The sequence below is a fragment of the Cygnus olor genome, chromosome 5 (genome assembly GCF_009769625.2).
Source record: "Cygnus olor isolate bCygOlo1 chromosome 5, bCygOlo1.pri.v2, whole genome shotgun sequence".
Lineage (NCBI taxonomy): Eukaryota > Metazoa > Chordata > Aves > Anseriformes > Anatidae > Cygnus > Cygnus olor.
In genome coordinates, this window is record NC_049173.1 from 3,939,795 (window position 1) to 3,963,528 (window position 23,734).

At 44.1% G+C, this 23,734-nt stretch overlaps 3 protein-coding genes and 1 long non-coding RNA gene across 15 annotated transcripts in view; 2 read left to right on the forward strand and 2 right to left on the reverse strand.

Annotated features, from left to right (window-relative positions):
• Positions 1 to 7,808, reverse strand: part of LOC121070315 — a 131,488-nt gene extending 123,680 nt beyond the window's left edge. For 7 of the 11 annotated variants that reach the window (XR_005820004.1, XR_005820001.1, XR_005820002.1 and 4 more), the window contains exons 1-2: positions 6,501 to 7,808; positions 5,652 to 5,851 (exon numbers count right to left, since the gene is read on the reverse strand). Coding sequence is in view for 2 of the 11 variants with exons in the window: in XM_040557284.1 (XP_040413218.1) it covers positions 6,501 to 6,636 (136 nt within the window). In the remaining 9 variants the exon portion in view is untranslated. The remainder of the gene's footprint in view (positions 1 to 5,651; positions 5,852 to 6,500) is intronic. The other 4 variants (XR_005819998.1, XR_005819997.1, XM_040557284.1 and 1 more) reach the window with 1 other exon arrangement.
• Positions 7,809 to 7,913: 105 nt separating this feature from the next.
• On the forward strand, positions 7,914 to 13,547 carry CDKN3 (cyclin dependent kinase inhibitor 3). Of its 2 annotated transcripts, none has more exons than XM_040557286.1 (7): positions 7,914 to 8,086; positions 8,489 to 8,544; positions 9,747 to 9,791; positions 10,478 to 10,700; positions 11,588 to 11,619; positions 11,885 to 11,988; positions 13,242 to 13,547. In XM_040557286.1, the coding sequence occupies exons 1-7, from the start codon at positions 7,986 to 7,988 to the stop codon at positions 13,326 to 13,328; spliced, it is 648 nt and encodes a 215-aa protein (XP_040413220.1). In that variant the 5' UTR covers positions 7,914 to 7,985; the 3' UTR covers positions 13,329 to 13,547. The 2 variants fall into 2 exon arrangements, with proteins under 2 accessions (XP_040413220.1, XP_040413219.1); XM_040557285.1 differs by having other exon boundaries at positions 7,928 to 8,086; positions 11,885 to 12,006.
• A 3,686-nt stretch (positions 13,548 to 17,233) lies between these two features.
• CNIH1 (cornichon family AMPA receptor auxiliary protein 1) lies at positions 17,234 to 23,515 on the reverse strand. The gene is made up of 5 exons (XM_040557287.1): positions 23,353 to 23,515; positions 23,193 to 23,261; positions 19,869 to 19,981; positions 18,774 to 18,917; positions 17,234 to 18,060 (listed from the first exon to the last, which is right to left on the reverse strand). Exons 1-5 carry the CDS (start codon positions 23,431 to 23,433, stop codon positions 18,033 to 18,035), a joined length of 435 nt encoding a protein of 144 aa, XP_040413221.1. The 5' UTR covers positions 23,434 to 23,515; the 3' UTR covers positions 17,234 to 18,032.
• Positions 19,994 to 22,656, forward strand: LOC121070319. The gene is made up of 2 exons (XR_005820014.1): positions 19,994 to 21,714; positions 22,417 to 22,656. It is a non-coding gene; the product is annotated as an uncharacterized LOC121070319 (long non-coding RNA).
• Positions 23,516 to 23,734: the final 219 nt, after the last annotated feature.

Here is a 23,734-nt window from a genome sequence, read left to right on the forward strand (position 1 = left end):
TAAATTATGCTGCGTTTTCCTACAGTATGCTCCATCTAGCTGCTGATCAAACCTAAGCCTACTTAAAAGCTTGAGTTGCACTGAAACCCAACCTCATGCTGAGGGGAAGTACTAAGTACATTCCAAGTGAATCATGAATTACTGCGTGCAGGATTCAAGTTTTTAAAAATGTAAGTAGAAAATTGCAAAACTTGCCTCCCAAAATGTTTACTATTGAGCTAATATCAACGCTGTCATACACACAGCTGGAGATGGAACTTCAGACAGGCTGGACAAAGTGCTCAAGTGATGCATTTTGCTTACGAATATTATGATTGCAGTTGGAGCCGGGATGATTCTCTCTGAAGTGAAATGAGTAGACATCCAGCAAAATAAATGACATACCTGCTGGCAGTGTGTAGGTGTAATTCATCCAGTCATTTTCCTTCCATTGCACAAGCTCCTGGCATATATGGCACTTTGATCTCTCTGCCATCACCACCCAGCTTCATCTCATGATCACTGCCACCCTTTTGTCTGCTCACAGCTTTTGACGATACTATGGAGATGGCTTGGTGAAATTTATTAGCTTGTGTTACACAGGAGATTCAATAAGACACTTTGATAGCCCTATTGCTCCTAGATTCCCAAATATAAAGGTAAGATTTGGAAGCCATATGAGAATTCTCATGCATCTTACTGCCTCAAGCATGCAGTCTAGGTCATTTCTGGTCAAACTCTGATTTTTTATTAACTGAAGAAATTTCCTAAACCACATGGGGAACACTTCGGAGTATTTTTTCATTATTTAAGATGAGCAAATAATAATTAAAAAAAAAAGGCATTTCAAAGCCTCCAAACTAAAATGCCTTTATATTATTATTTGCCCCAAATTACATTTTTATTTTTGGACCCATTCCAGTAACTTCTATCCACTAACATCCTCAGGGCAAACCCTTCTTTGCAACATACAGTTTAAGGAAACAAACTAAGATGAATGACTACAGAGCTGAGAAAAGAGAATCCTCAGACTGTGCACCCAAGGCTTTAACTTCCCTCACCTACAGCCACTGTGCCTATCCACAGACACAAACGGCAAGAGACAAGGTTATAGTTCAGTCACTGAGCACACAGTCACTCAGCCATGGCACTGTCTTCAACCACATCCCCCCTTCATTCCTCTACCCTCCTGGAAGGAGTCCCTTGAAATCAGATTTCACAGTTTGCAAGAGGCAACTATTGCTACTACTGTACTTTTCCACTCTGAATTGCATTCGGTAGCTTAGAGCCCTTACTCAGGCTGAAAATTCGGGTCTATGAATGTTTAAGCATCTCATAAATCACTCCACTCTCACAGACTAGTTAATTTTCACTACAGCTCACTGATAAACAACAATAAAAAAGTAAAACTGAGCGAAAGAAAGTAAACATGTCCATTTATTCAGTCCTGTGCTGTGGTATTTCCTACTAGCATGTTAAAAAAATAAAAATAAGTTTCACTATGCCAAAACCTTCAAAAACTTTCCTGGACTATACATGTTCAAACATAATTTAAGCATAAGTCCATTTATTAAACATTTGGGTTGGTTCCTTCATTACAGTTCATGAAATTATTTCACAGACACTTACTCAAAACTTCACATCCTGCTGTTTTCACAATGAGTAAAGTAATAATTCAGCTGTCTGTTTGGGACTTTATATCTTCTCTACTGCAAAAACCTGTGCTGTCATAGCCGAAATATTTAATATCATTGAAAAGACAATGTCTGGAATAGCAAGCCAGAAACACACAAGAGCCCTAGCCTCAGGCTTGCCATTTTAGCTTTCTTATGAGCAATTTGGGAAATGCAGTCAAAAAGAACAAATTCATCTATATACAATATTTTCTGTTTCATCCTCATTACCATAAAGGAATTCTCAGTTCTAAAAGTTCGAATCTATATTAGCTAAATCAGCGATAAAAAGGAGTGAATCATCTAAAAACCAGATAAAAGAACAAAGAAATAAGATTTTCTAGGGAGAATTTGATGTTAAGTTAGTATAAACCAGAAGTCACCAAATGTGACCTGAAACGTGACCTCAGCTGAAGACTTGGCCTTCATTCACACCTTTGTTCTTCCCTACAGTCACTGCCGAGTCCTGTTTAGATCATTCTTCGGAAACTTCACATTCATCAAAACCACAAATGCAGAAAAAAAAAAAAATAAATAAAACTTCAAATCATTGTGCTTGCAAACTGGGTCTCTACCCTCCAAAGGTTTTACAATAATTGTTGTTAGATAAGAAGGGAGTAGATTTGAACGATAATAAAAAACAAGCAGGCCCCATCATGAAAAGAACAAAACCTACGTGGCCACATATAACTTGGAATAAAAAAATACTCCTATGTCAAGCCAACGATAGATGCTCAGCTCAGTGGGCAACACCGTATTTGTTGCAAATCCGACTTTATCCCTTGTAAAACAAGTAACTGCACATGGAAGCGTGCTGCGGCACACAGCGCGGTACGGGGATCCATGAGTGACTTGCTTTGGAGCAGTAACAAAATCATTGCAGTCTCCTCTGCTGTATTGTTGCCCATAAATGCTGTTATTACTCGTCTCCTGGTAGGGCTCATATATTCAAACACTAATCAAACCACGCCGTGTTAAAATCTCAATTAAAATTATTTTTAGTTTTCGTGCAATTAAACAGGCGATTTCAATGTGAAACACAAAGTGAATCATACAGTGGGGAAGATTTTGCTTTTAAATAATCACTTCTGTTACAATAAATTCTCCAAGGTTGTAAACAGACACTGCAGGAAAAAGGTGATAGAAACTGAAATTCTTCTTTCCCCCTTTTTTTTTTTTTTTTAATTATGGAAGCTTTCTTTACCACACTTGGTACAATTTTTATGTATTTAACACAAACTATAAAAAACAAAAAAAAAAAGTAGGAGAGAACTGCAGTAAAAGAAGGGCAGAACAAAAATACACACCATTTCACATCAACTGCACAGGATAGACAATCCTCTACTCCAAACATCACTTGAGCTTTTCTGTATCTCTAAAAGACTTCACGTTTCATTCCAGAATAAACAGGGATTTGCCACGAAGACTGCAAGTAAAAATATCCTGATCCTAGTGACACTTATGTCATTAGTCTCAACAAAAGCAAGGGCTGCAGCCTGCCTAGAAAAGCAGAAGATATCTCCACTGGCAGTCAACAGTAACCATCAGAAAACTGCAGAGAAAGTATTTTATTTACCTGTGCCCTCAGCAGTTACCCTGCAACACTGTTCTTTATCACCAGCTTCAGAGCCAAGCCTCAGTTCTGGTTTTAATTCAATAGACAAGCAGGATTTATAGGGCTAGACAGAGCTTAACCCCCTCTGTCTTTCTTTCAGCTCCTAACTCCATGGTACTACCCTGGCAAAATACCCTATAAATCCAGTTCTATGGCCACGGCAGCACACTACACACCATACTCACAAGTGAGGCACTTCCCAAGCCAACAACTGCTCTCAGTCGGCAGGGCGTCTTCGCTCGGAGCTCCAGGAGCAGTCAGGGGGCTGCAGCCTCACCGAGAGAGGAGAGCCAGTCAAGGAGCCCCATGCTTCCTGCCAGCTGGCTGCCACGGAGCTATCTGGGTTGTGATGGAAAGCAGCGAGAAACCGCAGGCACATGCAGGAAAAAAGTTCCCTCAAAAAATTGGGAGTAGGAGGGTAGTTGCTCAATATTTTTGAAATAACATATCTTGCAAAGAGTCTGCCTTCAGCAAACACGTTGGCTTGGAGCCAGTCACCACTGGACAATCACCATTCAGATGTATTTCTATCTGTAAGTGTTTTGTTGGCACAGATTGAGAATAAAATCCTAACAAAACATAGTCGAGCATAGCTAGAGAACTAAGTAATGATGTGGAAAACATACAGAATCTCCCAAAATTGTGCTCGCAATTCTAAATTTTCTTTTGTGTCTCAAGTTAGGACTGTTTCTCCAAACATTGCACAATTTTATCTCATGTATTAAGAATTTTCCTTTTATTTCCTCATTGTGAGGTGCAATGTAAGACTTGCAACGTAGTGGTGGTCAGCTTTCAGCAAACATAACATGTAAAATCAAGGGGAAAAAAAAAGATGCTTCAAAATGCTGAAATTGTTCCACCTATTTTTTTTAAACCTCCAAAACCAATACAAAAAATTGAAATGATGCCCCATGGGATCTTCTGGTGATATCACCAGTGGAATGCTCCCAAAAACATGACAGTGCATCTCTTGGAACGCTGCATGTATTAATTACTTCTGCTAAAACACAGCTTCCAGAAACTGATACATGAAACGAGAGGTGATTAACAAGTCTTTGGCATTGCATGCAGTTGCTTGGAATCATCAGTTTCCAAAGGTCTTACCAACAAAAATTATTTTGATGTTTTGGCCATTCCAGACCTCGTTTCAGCTCCTTGCAGAGAAAGAACATAACTTGTTTGTTAAAGGTTTATCTTTGAACACGGTAAGTGCTAAGACCATATACCACCACCACGTTCCCTCACTCCTTTTTTCCCTCCAGTCCTGACTGTCCCCTCAATTCATACTAGTTCGCTCCCAGACTTTTACCTGAAGCACATCAATCATTTATTTTGTCTGGGAAACCTGAGCACAGAAGAGCAGACGAGACATTTATGAACCCCTCCAGTGTCCCCAGGGATACATGCTCATCCCCTGACCCAAGGACAACAAGGCCAGGTCAGGTTTAACCATGTTTCTCTGCCATTCTGAATGTTCACACTTCACCCGTATGACAGGCTATAAATTCAGGGCACCGTCACTTTGTCTTTGCTTTGCTGCACAGACTTGAAAGCCAGGTGTCTATTTAAACCAGAGTAACTTCTGAAAGCCAGCTGGCCCTCAGGAGCCTGTTTGCTGAGAAATGAGACATGAAAACGACCTGAAACCCAAACAGACCTGTAGAGAATTGCTTTCACAGCAGTTGTGATGGGGTCCATGAGAAAATTCCCAGCTAACCCACCAGACCTGCCTGATTTTCATCCACCATTTTCTTACATTACAAATTTTGTATACACATTTTGCTGCCAGACCACAAACCCATCCTACGTACATGTATTTACAGCCTAGGACATAGGGCTCCTTGGAAAATCTCGCTGACCATCTACCCACTGCACATCATTTTTATATCTCTAGGAAGGTACTTACTGCTGCATCAGAGGCACAAGTGTTATGTCACGTAATGTGAGCATTATTCTCACAATAAACAAACAAGCAAACCCCTGAGCAGCCACAAACTTACCACTCAGATCCTTATTGATTCTTAAGTTTTTTTTCCTCAAAACTTAAAGAACATCAGGAATATATAATGCAATAATAATGAGACCTTGGGATAATGCAACTCATGTAGACTACAAAAAAAAACAACACTTGAACCTATCTTCAGAAACAATTGGTGTGAATTTTACCTATAGAGACAACACATAGACATTGCAATACCTGGCACAAAAGATTAATATATGAATGAGGGCAAACAGAACCACAAAAATACCAACACCTTTACCTTTATCAACTGCCATACCTTGGTATTTTCCGTGCTTGCAAAGAAAAACTGTTTATTTTGAGTATTATTACATGCTCGTTGTATATCTGGTATTGCTCAACACAGGGAAGATAAAATCCCTACCTGAAAGTGAGCAAAGACTAAATCCTCCAAGCACTGTATTTCAGCCTATGCCCATGAATATTTTTCTTCACTTTGCACAGACCTCCAGTCCTAGAAACTGGCAAAAATTTCCAGAAGGTAAAGCCTTGATGCTGATGAGTTCCATTTCATATGCCAAAAGGACACTTTTTTTTTTGCAGACCAACATCTGTTAGTCATTCCTATAAAATATATCACAAAAAAAGACGATTTAGATGTTTTAGCACACTACAACTTGATGTTCTGGGAAACAACTTAATTTAAAAACACACAAACAAACAGCCCTAACAAGTAGTCAGCTAATAAACATCATAGTTACCATTTACTGTTGCAAAACGCCCAGGGTAATAAGGAATCTCAGGAGATCTCCTCAAGGTTTGTTTTTAATCTTTCCTTCCCACACTTGCTCCAGGTTTCACACTTGCATACTATACCTGTTCAGTTCTGCCACAACAGACCCAAGCTCTGTCCCCACATCTTGCAGACTCATTGGCATTGCCACCTGTTATTACCATTTCAGGTTTCATGCAATGCTATACTGATTTCTACCACGTGAAAGTACCCAAACCCCAAAGAATTCCTCTGACCTTCTCAGAAAACAACCAGGACCATTAGCATTGCTGCAATTTTTTTTTTTACATTTATCAGTCTCACGTCACTGCTTTCATACAATACTCAGAGTTAAAATCTGCAATACTTTTCATAGGAATAGGTAAAAGCAATGGAAAACATATGGAGAACTTCACACTTATATCAAAACAGTACGAGTGTTACAAATAGTCTCTAAGGGGAACAGAGCAAAAAGATGGTGAATAGAAGCAAACAACATACCTGTTCTTTCACACAGTTGCCGAGAAGTTAGAATGATGTTTGCAGCTACAGTGGCTGGCTCTTCTCGTGTTGCCTCACTTCTTAGGCTGTATTTCTTCCCATTTCTCATCTTAGTCAGCAACCTCCACATCTGCATTGTTTTATTTCTCCATTATGTGCACTAATGCAATTTTTGTACATGTGCTATCAAATTCTCTGTTTCAATGAACCGGTCCTCTACTTGATCCTCTCATCATCCTTTTCTTCATTCCCTAAACCTCCCCCAAATCCTGCCATACCAAGCGAGTTGTTTCTGCAGTCCTTCTCTAACAGGTTTCATTAACATCCCCAGGCTGTGGAACTAAGGTTGCTAATGCAGAACTAAAATCTAACAACTCCACAGCTGGAGGGCTTGCTCTGGCCCTGTTGAGAATCAAACCAAACTCAAACCACTCAGGGAGCCTGGACACAGCCTTTCTTTTGACTGTAATTATCATCTTTGAAATTGTTCAAGACATAAAAATCACTATTCAGGTCTGGCCCCTTCACAACACAGGTCTACACATATCTAAGCATAGACTGTGAAATGGCTTCAACACCATTGTCTAAAACAAAATTAATCACTACCAACAGGCATTTTTCCTGCTAATTAATGGGCCTGCAATCCTAAATCATTTGCTGAAACACTGCAAAAACAGGACTGCCAAAATGCCTTCAGTACGGGCAACAGCAAGCTCTTCAAATTATCATTTACACACTAGAAAAGTGGAACGTGTTAAGGATAAGACATGGACACATCAGGGTTGCCCCAAGTCTAAGTGTTTCAGCAGCAGATCTCACAGGAGCACGCACCGCAACTTTCTTTCCTAACAGCACATCGGTGAGGTCTGGCCAGCCCAAGGCCCTACAGGTCAAACTGCCACGAGGATATCTGATGTTGGGTTCTTAGTTCAAAAGAGCAAACACTACTTCCTTCTAGAAAGCTCTAGAAACCTCCAGGCTTGGACGAACGGGAAGTGCTGGGACCCCTTTTTCCCCCAGAACGGCCTCCCGGGTGGCCAGGGCAGCAGCCACATGGAAGCAGGGCACGTCCCAGTCCCTTTTTCTGTCAGAAAGCCGACGCCGAAGACGGCCACGGGAACGGGTACACAACCGCCACCTCACCCTTCACCCCCCAGAGCTCCCTCTGCCTCACACCACGTCAGCCCCGAGCCCCCTCTTCCCGCCTCTCGGTCCCTAGCCAATCAGCTCAGCTCTCCAGCGCCGCCCGCCAATCAGCGCGCTGCTCCTCGCGAGAAAGTCGGAGCTCCGCTAGAAGAAGCGCGGGAATAGAGAGCCAATGAGGTGCCGGCGGGTGGGCGGGAAGAGCTCCAAGGGGCGGTGGTGAAGGAGCGCCGCCATTTTGTGGGCGGGCAGCGCCGCCATTTTGTGGGCGGTGAGGCAGGGGCTGAGGGGTGGGGCCATGCTGGGGGCGGAGGGGCTGGACCCTGGGTGAGGCCCTCGTTTATGCCCTGCCGCAGCCACGCCGGCACCATGCAGGCTGGCCCTTGGGACTCCTCGGACGAAGAGGCCGCCGAGGAGGAGCGGGCGCCGCTGGCGGTGTCCTGGTGAGGGAGCGGCCGCTCCCCGTGGGGCGCTGGGGGTGCCTGTGGCCGGCCCCCGCTGCGCGACCCGGGGGGAGCCTCACAAGAGCCGCAGCGGGACCGGCAGCGACCCCGGGGCAGGGGCGGCGGGGCCGGGAGGGGTCTGGTCAGCGCCAGGCGGCCTCTGTGGGTCTGTTAGGGCAGAGGGGACCGGGTTCCTTCGCTTGGTGTTGTAGGAAGTTCCCGCTGAAAACTGTCCGTGAGGACTTGTAGCTGCTGGACTGCGCTCTGTTTCGTTCTTACAGCGCTATCGAGATGCTAACTTCTCATGGTCCCACAGAAAATGAGTGTCTGGTGGCGAGTTATCTCTCTTCAAGTAACCAAAAGGTTCTCTTCTGATTGTCTGTTTTTTTTGTTTCCTGATAGGTTGTCTTTGTCTCCTGTCTACTCTTCTAAGCTCCTGGGAGTGTGTTCCCTTCCAGGTAAGAAGCATTTACTGGATTTGCAGGCGTGTTTGAAGCTGAAGAGGCGTAATGCTCTGTACCCTTAAATTCTGCATTCAGTTTATTTGGTAGTGACTTATTTTGCAATGGATGACTGGAATAAGTGTTTAAAAATAACAAGGCCAATTTAGAGGATGTCTTAATGCAGTGTTGTCTAGCGGAGTGATAAGATGTCTATCTTCCACTATCAGTATGGTTAAAAAGCCAAATATTTTCACTACTTATAATGAGCAGCAACATAAGTGAAACAAGACTGCTCTAAAAAATAATTCCTTTATAACTGCCTTAAATTACACTTATTTGCTGCACTGACACTTCTGTACCACCCTCCCTGAGTGTCTGGGTTGCACTATTGTTTGCTGATGAGCAGCGCTGATGAGTGGTGATGTCCAGTGCTGATGAGAATCCCACTAACACTTGAACACAAGCAAATTTATATGCTGAAAACAGCTGCATTTCCATGTTAAGCTGCCTGAGTAGCCTCCAGTCATGGCCCTGCCAATAGAGCTTTTCTGCAGGATTTTGCTCTCATGTTCTCAGATGTTTCTAGAGATACACAATCTTTTGAGGAGGGGAAAGAGACAAAAGACACAGTACAAATACTTTAAGCAATTACCTTTCACAAACCAAACAATAGCTGTGAGTTTTATAGGGTAGAGTTCTGTAGGGGTTGCAAAAAAGCCTTAGTAGCGTGCCTTGAGTTTAAAAAATTGATATTGTGATATGTTGATTATTAATCTAGAAGGAGGATTTTCAGTGAGATTCCTGATGTTACAGAATGGTTCAGAACTTATTTTACTACTAGACAACATAAAACTCTGCAGTTATCCCTATCCGGTCCTTCTATTTATGAGTTTGGGGGGGGGGGAGGTGTTTTTCCTCTTTTTTTTTTTCTCCACATGTACCCTGATTTTAATATCCCAAGCTTTTTATCTGGAAGATGCACAACAGTTTAAAACCTTGGGCAGTTTTAAAAATACGATTATATTGCAGTGTTAAGCAGATGAAGGTGTTTAAACTGTCTTCTGCACTAGTGATGCATTTGCAAAACTAAGGACTGTCATTGGTAGCGTGGCTTTGTTGTTTTCTTTGGTGTCTGTTTTCTGTTCTTTTGGTTGTAGCAGCCATTTCGTACATGTCACTTACCTGGGGTCATAATCATCATTCGTAATGTATTTTAGGTTGCAAGTTTAAGGATGTTAGAAGGAATCTTCAGAAAGATATCGGTGAGTCTTCTGGCCAGTGCATAAGTGCCTCTCATTACAATGGAATGGGTAAGAACGACCTGTGGGTAAACTGAAAGCACAAGTTATTCCTTACAGGCTAGAGGTTTGACTTAGCCTGGAAACTGCTGAAGTTGATTCTTTATCTAACTTGGGCACAAGGATCCAGATGCTGTGTATTTGAAACACAGCTTGACTGAGAAGGTAGTGGTGCCTTATTTGTCCTCTTACAGTGGATGTTATAGTGTCCCTGTACATGCCATGATGTTATCTTCCCAGAGAAAAGTGAGATTGTGTAAGAACTTGTGGTAGTATTCAACTGTAATGACTAGTAGAGCAGAGACTAATAGCAAGAAAATCCTGTTTGGACAATTGTAGCTGGAGATGGGACAGAATCATGTTTAAGCTAGCAGTAGTTGACAGGACTGTTTAGAGTGGTGACGTGATTTCTAGTGAGGCTTGTCTCAAGGCTGCCTCTGAACTGTGGAAATTCCTCTCACAGATGGGTTACCTGAAGGCAAACATAGGCAGGACTTGATGGAAGTAAACGCTGCTTAAAGCAAAAGTGGTAACTTCTACTGTCTGAACTTTGAAGATTAAACAAGGGGATCAGTACCAAGTAGCTTATTTGTTTATCCTTAAGCTCGATAGGCTTTTGTTTATTTGCAAGTGTCTTAATCTGTTGGCAGATGAACTAAAGAACTATGGGACACAGGATATATTTGTGCTTTGTACCAGAGGAGAACTCCTAAAATACCGAGTACCAAACCTTATAGACGCCTACCAACAGCATGGGATCTGTGTGCACCACTATCCTATTCTGGATGGGGACGCTCCTGACGTTGCCGAGTGCTGCAAAATTCTGGAAGAGCTCAGAAGCTGCCTGGAAAGCAACCAGAAGACAATCATACAGTAGGTTCTAGTTGCCTTCCTTTCACTGCACATTCCTACTTGACCAGCTGAAACAAGAGTCCTGTCAAATGACAACTGCTTTCTTTAGGGTTAGTTAAAGCTATAAAAGCTTCTTGTGTCATGTAAGCTAACTTGGCCTCTGTGAGATCTGCATCTCCCACTTCCTGTTGCTCTGTCCCACAAGTGTTTTAAAATGTGTGTCGAGTGGCCCCACGTGACTCCTTGCTGCTAGCCTCACTGGATATCAGCTATACAATAAGAGCTGCAAACTGAAGCAGATGGCAGAGGATAGTGGAGCCCTGGGCTGTTTACCAGAGGCTTGGTGGGTTCTAGCAGTGCAAAATTCTCTCCTAAATCGCACAAAACTGTTTTAAAGCTGTATCCTTCAGCATTTGTAGCCGAGCTCAGGATAGAGGGAAAGAGCTTTCCTGGATCCATGTTCCCTGAAAGATCCTGCTGACAGCTCCCCAGGCAGGCATCCACTGAGCATCCTGGGCTTCCTGCTGGTGCACAAGCCTGCTGCTGTCATTAGCTCACAACTGTTATTGAAGCCTTAATCTGGAGGAGGATTTAAAGAACATTGAGATTTGTTCTTCTTGATGCCTTTTTCTGTTTTCCTGTGCCTTTGGGACTATTACTAAGAATGAAGGGGAACTTTAAAATTGCATATTATCTTAAAAAAAAAAAAAAAAGACAGTAATAAAGGAAGGCCTGAAGAATAGGTGGGAGTTAGCCTTGTAAATAGTAGCAGTTCTGATGTTCTTGTACCACTGATCCTCTTGATTATATTAAGGCAAGAACTGTATCTTACACTCGCATGCTGAGGGGGCTCTGGGTGTCACAGTGTACTACAGCCAGTTACAGCCTAACATCCTTTACTCTTTCAGCTGTTATGGTGGCCTTGGACGCTCATGTCTCAGTAAGTAGCTGCCTTCCCCCCTCAATGCCTGATTAACAAACCCACTTTGCACACCCATTCCCACGAGGCAGCCCTCTCTGAAGGAGCAGCGGCAGCAGATGGGGCCAGTGCCATCAAACAGTATTTGGTAAAAGGTCCAGCAGATCCGTGAACCCTGGCCTGATGGGACTTTTTCCTAAAGTGGTGTTCATGGCGTAAACCCATTGCTGAGCAAAAGTGGTGTGGTGTTGAGTAGAATACATGCATATATACCTTTCTCTTACAGTAGCTGCATGCCTCCTGCTTCAGCTTTCGGACGCACTGGCACCTCAGCAAGCCATAGACAGCCTCAGAAACTTAAGAGGATCTGGGGCAATACAGACAGTTAAGGTAACGAGGCCACAGCAGGTAATAGATGTGTCAAAACATGAGTGGAGAGTTCGGGCAGTTCTCCCCTTCACTTTACAAAGGGATCCCTCTGTCTTTGAGATGTTCCACAGCTGGTGTCCCTGCTGCTCTCCTGGGTTTTGAGCTGCTTCTGGTGTTTGGCTTTCATGCCAATGCCATCATGGTCTGCCTGCACTGAATTCAGCAGCTGTCCTGCCTGTCTACTCTTCACCATCACTAATAACATGTTGCTTTCTTGTCCTTAGCCCTGCTTATGGCTTGCTGAGCCATTGTTCCTTTTTCTGGTGTCCCTATTCTCCTCATAGGTTGGACATCTGCTTAATTTTCCTGCCTTGTTCTCCTGCATTTTTCTAATCCAGCAGATGTTTGTCTTCTGCAGCTGTCACATCAATACCCTAGCAGTCTTCTTTAAAGAAGTACCCCTAGCATTAGTGTTAACACCTACCTGGTGGGAGGTCTAAGCTGCTGAACAATTTTTCTTTTCCTCGTTTTGGTGAGGATTTTAGCTACTTGTATCAATGGAAGTACCTATACAAGCTGACCTTTAATCAGTTTATAAGAATAGTTTGCAAGAAGCAGTTGTTCTCAAGAAGCCTATTTCTGCCGGCTCTAGGCCTCTTTGGAAGCCAACTCTTGTCTGAACTATTTGAAAATGTTTTCCACAGACCATGAGGGCAGACAGGGAGCAGCTTGCATCCCTGCTCGAAGGAGGGGGGGGACACAAACGGATACTGTAATGTGACTCCTTCAGAGGCACTAGGTTGGGTGGCTGGTCCTTCAGCCACTGACTGATGCTTTTATTTCATTTGGAACATCTGTGTGTTAGTACTCCGAATGACGTATGGGCTGACCTAAGAGTGCTTAGCACAAACTCATGCTTAGTTATTACTGGCCAAAGTCAGTGTTCTGCATCACGGGCTCGCTGTGGAGAGCACAATACTCTTCTGACCCACGTAAAGCAGCTCTGAGTTATAACGTGAGGCTCCCACCTATCAACGACTATGTTTAGAGTTGCCTTGCATTCACACGTCTTTTAAGGCAACCGTAGGATCTGAGCTAAGATCTCTCTAATCTGATGGTGAAGAATTCCAAAGGATTTGGAGTAAGCACAAAAAGAACTAAACAGGCAGCGGGGTGCTGCTTTGATTCTGGGGAATCAAACAGCTTTGTAAAATGGGTAGTGCCTGTTTCAAAAGTACGCAGCACTTACTGCAAATCTGGTTGTGCTTTTTCAGCAATACAATTATATCCATGACTTTCGAGAGAACGTAGCTGCACATTTGGCAAGAAAGGACACAGTCTTCAGATCAGTGTCGCGGTAAACTAATACTGGCATGGTGCACCTCTGTGTCTGCGTGGCTGTGGCAGACACCTGCACGAGGCACCTCACTCCTGACCTTTAACTGCTCATCGCCGCTGCCCGAGTGACACAGCTGCTCACCTTCAGATGTGTGCCCAACGGGCTTGGGGCGGAAATCCCACGGGACGTGCAGCCTCTTCATCTGTTCGGCACTCTTCAATAATCATTGCCTTAAAAATGCACGAAGGTGTGTTTGTGTTTGTTAGTGTTGTGCTGGTGGCTGGAGTGCCTAACGAGCTGCTTTTCACTGCAGAAGTGGTTTATACCCAGACTGTCTCGTGTTTGGCGTCAGCTGGTACAGACGGCACACCCGCTGCCACTGACCTGGTACGCGGGCTGTTGTGACATCCCGGGGCTGCTCCAGTGTGGTTACCAAATGGAAGGGAGGCAAAACACAGCAATAACACAACTCTTTAAACAAAAAAAAAGTCAAAAAGTACATGTATAATCCTCTGTAGGCTAGAGCAAGTCTCCCAGAAACATGCCTGCTGTAGGCTACCTCAGTCATCTTTAACTAGATCCACTCAAAGACCAGAGAAATTGAGTAGACTCCTGAAGAAAACACTTAAACTAGCTGTGTCCTGTTCTGAGGAAGTGCTGATGATCCGCTGCAGTGCTCAGGTGCCCTCTGGCACTCTGTGAGGTAAGTGTTGGCTCTGGGAAGAAGGCCTGCATCACCCACGCTGTGCCCCTGTGGCTCCTTTCATCGTTAGACAAAGCAGTGGGGTTAGAGGAACTGTTGCTGCTGGGCTGCAGCTGCTGTGCAGCTGTTCTCTGGGAAGCAGCATCCTGACCCTTCTGTAACCGCATCTCCTGTTTCTTTGTCACGATTTCTGTAAGCCCTGCCAGGCCCTGCTTTCTTCCCTCCTGACCCAGTGTTAGCACACCCCGATGGTGCTGCTGTCCTGCTCTGAGGGTTACCTTGTAGCCCCCGGCTGCAGCCCCCAGGGAGGCTGATGTTTGAGGTGTATTCTGACAATGTTTCAGTAACTTTTCAAGTTATGCTGGGAGCTGGTGCCACACCACCTGTTTTGAGTTGAAGTAGAACTGTGTGATTAACTGTAAAATGTGTGGCTGTAACAACTTTTTTAAATGCTGCCATGTAGTTAAAGGTGATTTCTATTGGCTGTGTTTAATTAGCTCTTACTGTCACTCTTCTCTGCTCCTCAGGCAGACAACAGGAACTGTTTCTTTCCACAGCTTGGAAGCACCGAGAGAGTAACTTCCTCAAAATGTTCATTGTTCTTTCCCTGATACTGCTTCCCAATGCTCAAACAGAAATCAGAAAAACAAGTTATTTTTTTAAGGTGGCTTAGCAGGAAAGTTGCTGACAGGGAGAGAGATGTTACTTATTTTCTCCCTAATCTTTTGCCGTGTGGCACTCCAAGAAACATACCAGATGCACATTTTGATTGTGAAATACCGAGTACTTTGGGTAGCCATCGTATGTGCTTTTCTGCATGCAGCAGTTCCTTTCACAGGGACCACTCAGGTAAAACTGAGATCTGTGGCTTGCATCCCTGGGTACAGGTAACTTTCATACAAACCAGAAGCCGGATTTCTGCCAGCACACACTGATCTTTTAAAAAATAAAAGTGCTAAAAAAACATCTTCTAAACAGCCTTCTCTGAAGGATGCTTTATTTGGCAGCTCGCTTTGCCATATTCTCATAAGACTTTTGATTTCCAACCTTTCCCTCCAATGTTTTCGACTGTTTAGAAGGTCTTTTAGTGAGATTATTTAAATCCTTTAGTTCTCATGTACTTATACGCAGCGCCAAGACAAACTAAGCCTTTTGTTCTCAGAGTTAGCTGTAAGTTCAAGTTGTCCAGTGGATCTGCACCAGCAAATTAACTCTCCTGTTTTCACTTTTGGATTCCTCTGTTCCGGATTATATGTACACACTTGCAAAGTAGATGTGTAAAGCCTTGTTATGTTTTGTTATTACTGGAGAAATGATTTTCTTCTATGCAGCTGAGTGCACTGGGTCATACTCTGCACTACCGAAGCCCTGGCTTTCAAAGGGTGAGTAAAATTCCCTCTGAAGGCATCGCACTGATGCAACACAAGGGGCTGGGGACTCAGCCCCAGGACAGTGCAAGTGTTTGCAGACATTTTGCTTAATATGGATAAAGCCATTCCATGGCTAGATGTGTTTTTCGAGAGAAGCTACCAGTTTGAACTCAGTCAATTCTGTGTTGTTTATTCCAGCTTAACTCACCTGGGTACCAAGGGAGTTATGGTCTCTTTTAGAAGGCCACAGGGAGCTGGGGGCTGTGAGCCAGCCATAAACTCACTTCAGTAACAAACAAACGTACCCAAGGAAGGGTTATGCAGGCTCAAGTCATCTTAACAGCAGTTTCTGATGGAGCTATGCAGCGGGAAAATGAGGATGATCCAACAGGAACGATATTCATGAATTTCCAAAAAGTCATTCAAAAATTCTTTAGCTAAAAGTTCAAAATTGTTATTATATAAGGAAGAGAATTCTCTTGTCAACAACTGGTAGGAAGGTATCACAGACCAGTAACAAGCAGTTTCAGGTGAACAGGGACTCCTCAGAGCTTCAGAGATGCACGAGTTGGAACCTCTGTCTTTGAACATACTCAGATGATGGGGGAAAACACAGGAATGAGATGAAACCTGCCACTGTTGCAAAAGTTCAGGGACGATAAAAAGAAAATCTGGCAATGCTAAAGCATGGGAAATTAAGTTTCAATAAATGCAAAGAAACTTAAAAATGATTTTATATACACAGTAACAAGCTGTCAAGTATCTATTATCACAAAACAGAGACTTAGAAGGTCTCAGAGCTGACACCTAATCCCCCCTGCACTGCATTATAAAAAGAGAGGAAACCAGAAGCAGAGAGCAGGAAACTGCCACTCGAAATCCCCATGGCACCCAAAGCTTGTGCGATGCCAACAGTTCTGGTCTCCTCCGGTTTGGAAATGGGGAAAAAAAGGACAATCACAAGGCTGTGGAAGGCCCTCCAGCCAAGAGATGAAATAAGACTTCCCTGCTCTGAAAGGTGACCTGACAAAAGTCTATTAGATCATGCCTGGCATAAGATACAAAAGGCGAAATTTTCATTATGCCTCAAAAACAAGAACTTGCAGGCACCAAATGAAATTAACATAAAATTTTTAGCAAGGTATTTGGTTTTTAATTGGTTGATCTGTTGTTTGTCTGTTTGGTGGTTTGGTTTTGTTTTTTAAACTTATAGTCATTCCATTACAGAACTCTGCCTTTTGGGGCCTCTTCATCCTGGGCTATAAAATTGCCCCTAAAGTAACTAAATTAACGGAAAATAGTTCAAGGGCTGTTTAAGATGCCAAACCTCTAGCTCAGGACATCTGCAGCACACAAGTTTCCAAACACATTTTCCTACTACCCCACACATCAGTACTGGACTATACAGATTTCTGCTCTAAGCCATTCTTACAGTTTTCTATTACATCTAACACCTGAGAGACAAAGGGAACAAATAAACCATTTATACAAAAATGTTTTTTACTAAAACTGGGAAACTATTTCGTTTTTCTCCCAAACAAATAAATGGAAAAGATTCCTAATTATAACTCCTAAATTAGTTAGCTGTTCACAATGACAATTTACAACGTGGTATTACCAGTTTACCTGAAACATCTTCCCCAGCCCCACTCCCTGTTTATCTGCAGACCCACAAAAAATAAAAAAATAAAACACGCAGGAAATCAGAGCTTCCATTTTCCAGACAAAACTCAATTCTGTATTCTGTTTCTAAAAGGTAATGCGATTATTCATCGTAAAACAGATGAATACACCAAGTATCTGTTCAATTTAAAAATAAAACAAGGCACCAAAACAACTGAAAATAAGTATTTCTGAATTTGAGACTTTTTTATTTATTGCACTAAGGAACAGCAGGGCAGTTTCACAATCTCACTTTCTCCTTTGAAAAGGACTGTAGTATTACTCTTAAACCCAGGAGTATTTTCACCATTGAACATGATAAATGTAGGTTTGTCCATTTGTTAATAAATTTGTTCTTAGTGTCTGTGCATAGACTTTAAAAAAAATCTAAATTAACTCTTTTGTGGACAATTCAACATTTCCTATCACAATGACAAATGCTTGTGATTAAAGCAAGGCTAGTGTTCAGTGAAAATACAGGAGTCTCTGAACCATGCATATACAGGGAAAGATTAACCAGATAGGGGAAAAAAAAAAAAAGAGAAAAGAAAGAAAAATAGAACTACCGTTTCTGCAATTGTGCCCATGAATTCATCTCTTGAGACTGACATCCCCTACAGGTAACACTCATCGCGAGTCCACGAAACCCAGCCCAAAGAACCCAGCGCACTACGGCTGCTCAGTGACAAACGCCTGCTCGAAGGCTGTTCCTTATGGAGTGCAAAGTCAAAACTTTTCAAAACCCAGTAATCTTTAGACTAATGTACACGTAATTCTTTAATTTCAGTGTCCCAGTAAGATATAAGAAAACAGTCTTTCCACAAGTATAAAATGTGGAAATATTTTAAAAATAGGGGAGCCATTGTTTTCTAATGCAAATGCAATCATCAGATTCCATATTTAATCTTGGTGAGACGGTCTCATTGTAAATAATCCATGTTTCATGGCTTTTGCATGCACTTAAATGGAACAAAGCTTGCTGAATGTCTTCTTAAGAGCTCACCAGAACATAAATCATGCTGGAAAGAAAACAAGATAAAAATATTCAGATGCATTATTTTGAAAAACATTTAATTATACAGTCTTAAGTGCTCTCCCAAGGAACAAATCTGTGCGAGGTATGTGGGTTGCGACCAAACATTTTAATTTTACACGAAGTCACAAACATGTGAGGGGCATTGTAAAGGGTGACACAAAGAGGCAACAGCCTGATGTCTCTGGACCAAGAGACGCTGTAACGGGGAGTACTGTAAAAACTCAGTTAATACAGGCTGGAAGCCGGTTCTGGCTTTTGGCTTGAAAGAAGTGGGAGAAGGTACAAGGAGGTGGCACTAGCTTTTGTGGCTCCCACCCCTTTTACTCTTGAAATGACTCTTCTACCTTTAACTTCGAGAAATATCACAGTAAAATACCTGCGCAATTGAGAATTACTATTGTTCCAAATTCTTAACGAGCATACGGGGCAGGGGGTCATTCAGCTGTGCTAACAGGAGGAAGGCCGGGAACTTCCAAGCCTCATCACAGTAACCCGGAGATTCGTATTAGTAATTCTGACCAAATTAAGACTTGTGCTTTAAAACAACGCATGGCAACTGTGGATTCTTCTATTTCTTCTTTTTTTCAGGGAAGTTGGTATTAGATATTTTCCCATGTACAAATTTCTCTTCAGCACTGAGCCCAACCAAAAAATTACAGACTAACAATTAGATGGAGGATAGAGGAAAAAACTTACCCATATAAGTAGTAAAAAAAAGATAGAAGGTAGAATGCTAATTTGCACCATCCTTCTTTCTGGCAATAGGCTAAAATGTCTGCATTCATGATGGTCGTAGGATCGTACAGACCAGGGCCGCTCATCATGGGTCTGCTCATGTACCTGGAAGCGACACACAATCAGTTTGCTGGCACCGGCGATGGGAGACATGGGCACCTGCCCCCTGCCCACCGCAGAACCGGACCAGGAATCCCCCCTCTCGCAGCCCAGCCAGGTCCATCAGCTCCACACAGGAGGCTGCATACTGCAAGAGCAGCTTTGGGAGCCCCAAAATAAGCACGGCTATCAAAGAGCTTTTACAGATGGGGCTGCGAGAGCTTATCTCGGCCGTAAACCTGGCTGAACTCTGGTACACCGAAAGGAAATATGACCACTTTATAAATCTGGGATGGGATTCCTTATGAAAGGGTTTAAAGAGATGGAGAAGAGACCACGGTGTAACCCTGTGTAACCTACAGCCTCTACTCGTTATAAAATGCATGCTGGGACCACGCTGAAGGACTACTCGCACAGGTCAATGCAAAACGACCCTACAAATGTCGCGTAAAGCAGGCTCCTTGCAAAACCAGCAGTCCTACCCCTCCAACTCCTCCTGGTGCCAGGACTAGCTCAGGGAAGCCAGGCAGTGAAAACTGTTCTACTGGGCTATGTTTCGAGCAGATCCGCTCCCTCCGGCAGTTCCCTGCGCAGCTGCACAGCAGAGGGAAAGGCGGTGCTCGCGTCTCACTGGTAGGAGGAAGGCAGGATTGCCACTCCTACTGCTCGTCCACACCACGAATACGCAGCGTTAGCACACCCCAACGTGTCAGCCACCATTAATGTGCACAGCACAGCTCTTGCACAGCACAAGAGAATAAAAATAATTTAAAAAAAAGTGATAGAGAAAGCAAAGCGATGGTTCTTATTTTATAGCCATGACGTAAACTTCCTCGCTAGCGTATCAAAAAGCATCTTCATTTGCCAAAGACACAGGACACTCAACAGGAAGCGCTGCAACAGGAGAATGGGGTACAATTACCATGAGTACAGAGATACCAGACTCGTCAATATTACCTCCAAATATGATAAGCCAACAAAGGCATATTGAGACCCAGTGTAAGCCACTCTGCTGCACAGAGAAACATAACACAGAAGAATGCATGGATGAGGTACTCTGGAAGTACAAGCTGGAAGAGAAAAAGATGAGTTAGACTTTTTGATTATTCAAAGCAAAACGTGTGCTGTTTAATCTATTTTGGAGGTAAGCTATTGCTTAAAAAATATTACTTAAAACAAACACTAACAAGCTCAAGACTGCAGAAAGTGAAAAGAGCAACTAGCAGCATGTGCCTTGCTGTTTTCACCTGGTAATCATAAACCGAGAAGGAAATTTTATAGAATGAAATGCTCAGATAAAGAAATCTTTATTGCTTCTATTAACTTAAGTGCACTGTTAACAGATTCCTTGCTTTATATGTGACCTTCATAACACAAGAGATCGCTGAGATATTTCTTCTCATGCAACAGAGAAATATCACCAGGAAACATGCTCCATACAACGGTCGATTGGCAAAAAGATGTTTTGGGCTTTCCTACTTTCCAGCTTTGATTTGATATTCGCACATACGTGACTGTGCGGATCGGAACTACTGCCAAGACGTGGTGCCCTCGGCAGAGCCATACCGCACCGAACCGGCAGCACGGCTGCTGTGCACATCGGCGTGCACGGGCACGAGCGCTGCGCTGCCTGCAGCGCGGGAGGGAACAGCCCCAGCTATGCAGGGGGCTCAGGGCGTAGGAGCCAGCTTCGCCCTCCTTCACAAGTACCTGATGTGCATGCTTGATAGCGTCATGCTTTCCAGCAGAAGGCCGCAGAGCTAGTTATCGATTACTGTGAGGTCACAGAAAGCATGAAATGCCAGCTGGGGTTAGTGTTATTAACGGGGGTCATATGGAGAGATCCGTAGATTAAATGCATGCAAAGAGCCAGCAAAACCTCACACCCACGACAAGACTAAAACTTTCTAAAACAAGTCACCCTGAGGTGGTACCATTCACTCTTTCATTACACAATTCAGAAGGAAGCAGATCTGGAAGCTTTTGGCTTCTCACCTCAGGATCGCTACAACATCTCCTTGTGGAAAACTCTGCATTTTCCACACTCTCAGAGCTTTAAACCCTGTGTATGCACGCGTGTGGCCCGCATACACACACACAACGCACTCTGCCCCTCTTTTTTTGTGTAGTACGACTACTCTGTAGGATGGCTGCATCATTTTATCCGTGTTTTGTATTTTTTTCATTCTCTCTAGCCGGACACTTCTTTTAAAGCCCAAAAATAGATTCCTAGAAACCTAAAACCCACCAACAAACAGACATTCTCGCCACCCACTCTGCTACTACATTCTGCTTCTGGAAGCAAAAAGTATCAAACAAAGCAAACTTGCATCAACATCAACGAAAATAAGCTGTCATAAAGGAAAGGTTTCAGGTAAATATTTTGTCCAAATCCTTCTTGGTATACTTACCATTTACAACTTGGCAATTTTTTAAAGCAGAACAACAACAACAAGAGCCCTACCCAAAACAATGCATTTGGCAGCCTGCTGGGACAGATTTACCGGGTCTGACACCTGCAGTTTATTCCATTACACATCTCAAAACATATTCGTCTTTATCTTGTTTATTATAGCCGACTCCCACAGCAGAATTCCTGTCTTGCAAGCCTACCACATTTCAGCCTCCCTGCCTGTCCTAAAGGAAAACTGACTGAATTGTATTCGAGCGTGATTTCTATCACCGGCGTGAGGGAGGAAGGCACCTCTCTGCTGAGAAGAGAGACTACTGTAGCGGGAGCACAGAAGAGAGGACATCAACAACACACTAAGCAGCTGCTATTTCGGGCTAATCTTTCTCTGAGGTATCAATTCCTACCGGGATTTTTGATTCTTTTTACAGAAAAGCACCACCTCGGTGCGTTCATCCAGTGACCATTTACCAGGTGCCTTCAAGAGCCTGGATGTTCACTTCACTTTCAGCAGCTGACCTACTGTCAGGAGAGCAGCCAGTACCCATTTACGTAACGTTTTCAACTCACCAAGCTGTTGTATCAATGAACTCTACATGCACGTGGGTTAGCGGAAGGTTAATATTTGCTTTAAACATGCGCGTTATAATACTTGGGAGTCTGTGACAAGATCATAATGCATAAATGTAGTGAGGATTTGCCTTCCCCCACGCTGTAGCAGAAATGACTGTAAAACAGACCAAGCAAGGGAAACTGTTAGATGCTCAGCTCTGCAGGCATCGGTCCTCTCTGCGATGCCATCGGCTGCCTATCGCCTCCTCGCCCCCTCTCGCGCTTTAACGCTCACCGTCAATTTGTGCCTAACAAACACCCCCCCGCTACTTTAAATTCGTTTTCCATTTGCATGATTTCCTTCACTCTCCGAAGCACGAGGAGGAAGTCCAGGCCGCACTGCTGTGCTGCCCCGGCACACTGCTTCAGCCTGGGCACGCCAAACCAAAACAAAAATCAGGAGAAACGGGCGAAAAAATAAATCTGTGTTATCAAACTATATGCTCTTTAACAAGCTCCCCTTTTATTATCGGCCTGTTACAGACGCAAGCAAATAGTTTGCCTCAAATGCTTTTCACAAACCGAGGAGCGTCAGAGTTGCATCCAAGAGAGGACACCAAGACATATCCCTGAGCCTGGAACATAAAACAAAGACGTGAAGGTAAGGCCTGTCACCTTGTGCCCGCCGAAATCCTCAAGCAAGAGCAGAATTTACCCAGCCAATGCTTAAAAACGACTGGCCTCCTGTCATCTCGGGCTTTAATAAATCTTGCTTGGGAAGTGCCATTCATTTCTGTCTGAAGTTAACCCGTAGGATGTACGTACCGGGCATGTAACAGTTTTCCCCACTTCACTGCAAGCAAAATCGTTTTTGCACAAGGTATGGAAATTCATGGAGCTGCTGTAAACCCCGACGAACAAGTAACAAGCAGATGGACAGGCACACTAAACAAAACGCCTTAAGGGTATTACAGATGTTCCTAACAAAATGGAAGTGGCATTAAAAAACATTAAACTGAGAAGCAGTACACACCTTTAACGCAATTTTGACTCTTTTAATCTTTTTGACCTTTTCAACTGTCTTTGTGCCGAAAAGTGTGGAAAGCAGATTGAAAGAGCGTTAGTACGAGGGCCGGAGGGTCGCCGGCAGATCAACAACAGTCAGAATATTCAGTGGGAAATAAAGGACCGGGCAGGGAGGCTTGGTTTCCCTACGGGTGAACCCGGCAGGTCTCGCCCAGCCCGAGGGGCAGCCCCGCGGCTCGGGGCAGGGCGCACAGCGCGTTACCCGCAGTACGGACGCCCCGAGCTGCACTTACGGGGTTGAGCGTGTTGCACTGGTCGATGGGGTTCTTGTAGTCCGTCTTCAGCTCGTCAAACGCGATGATCTGCAAGAAGAGAAGGGGCACGGCCGTCACCCGGGCGGCAGGGGCACGGCGCGCTACCGCGGTACCGGGGGCAGGAGGGCGGCGCACTCACGTGCCAGATGGCGAAGAAGATGAGGGCGGCGGTGAGCAGCAGCGCCAGCATGTAGCAGAACGCCGCGAACGTGAACGCCATGGCGGGGCCGGGACGGGCCGGGCCGCGCGCGGGGCCGGGCGCCAGCGGACGCCGCCGGGAGAGCGCCCGCGGAGCGCACAGCGACACCTGCCGGGGGCCGCCGGGAGCGGCCGGGGCGGCGGGGGCCGGGGCGGGGCCTCGGGAGGGCGGCGGCTCCTCCCGGCGGGACTCCCGCGGCACGGGCTGCGCCGGGGCCGCTCAGCGTCCGGTCCTTTTCCTTTCCCTTCCTCTTTCCTCTTTTCTTCTCTTCTCTCTTCTTTTCTTTCTTTTTTTTTGTTTTTTTTCTTTTCGTTTTTTCTTA

Bases quoted from the DNA above. Each gene is read 5' to 3' on its own strand.
- CDKN3 (XM_040557285.1), top strand. From the start codon at position 7,986: ATGCCCTGCCGCAGCCACGCCGGCACCATGCAGGCTGGCCCTTGGGAC. The intron at 8,087-8,488 runs GTGAGGGAGCGG...GTTTCCTGATAG, and splicing joins GCGCCGCTGGCGGTGTCCTG to GTTGTCTTTGTCTCCTGTCT. The intron at 8,545-9,746 runs GTAAGAAGCATT...AATGTATTTTAG, and splicing joins GGGAGTGTGTTCCCTTCCAG to GTTGCAAGTTTAAGGATGTT.
- CNIH1 (XM_040557287.1), bottom strand. From the start codon at position 23,433: ATGGCGTTCACGTTCGCGGCGTTCTGCTACATGCTGGCGCTGCTGCTC. The intron at 19,982-23,192 runs GTAAGTGCAGCT...TTTCTCTTCCAG, and splicing joins AGTGCAACACGCTCAACCCC to CTTGTACTTCCAGAGTACCT. The intron at 18,918-19,868 runs GTAATATTGACG...TGTCGCTTCCAG, and splicing joins TTGGCTTATCATATTTGGAG to GTACATGAGCAGACCCATGA.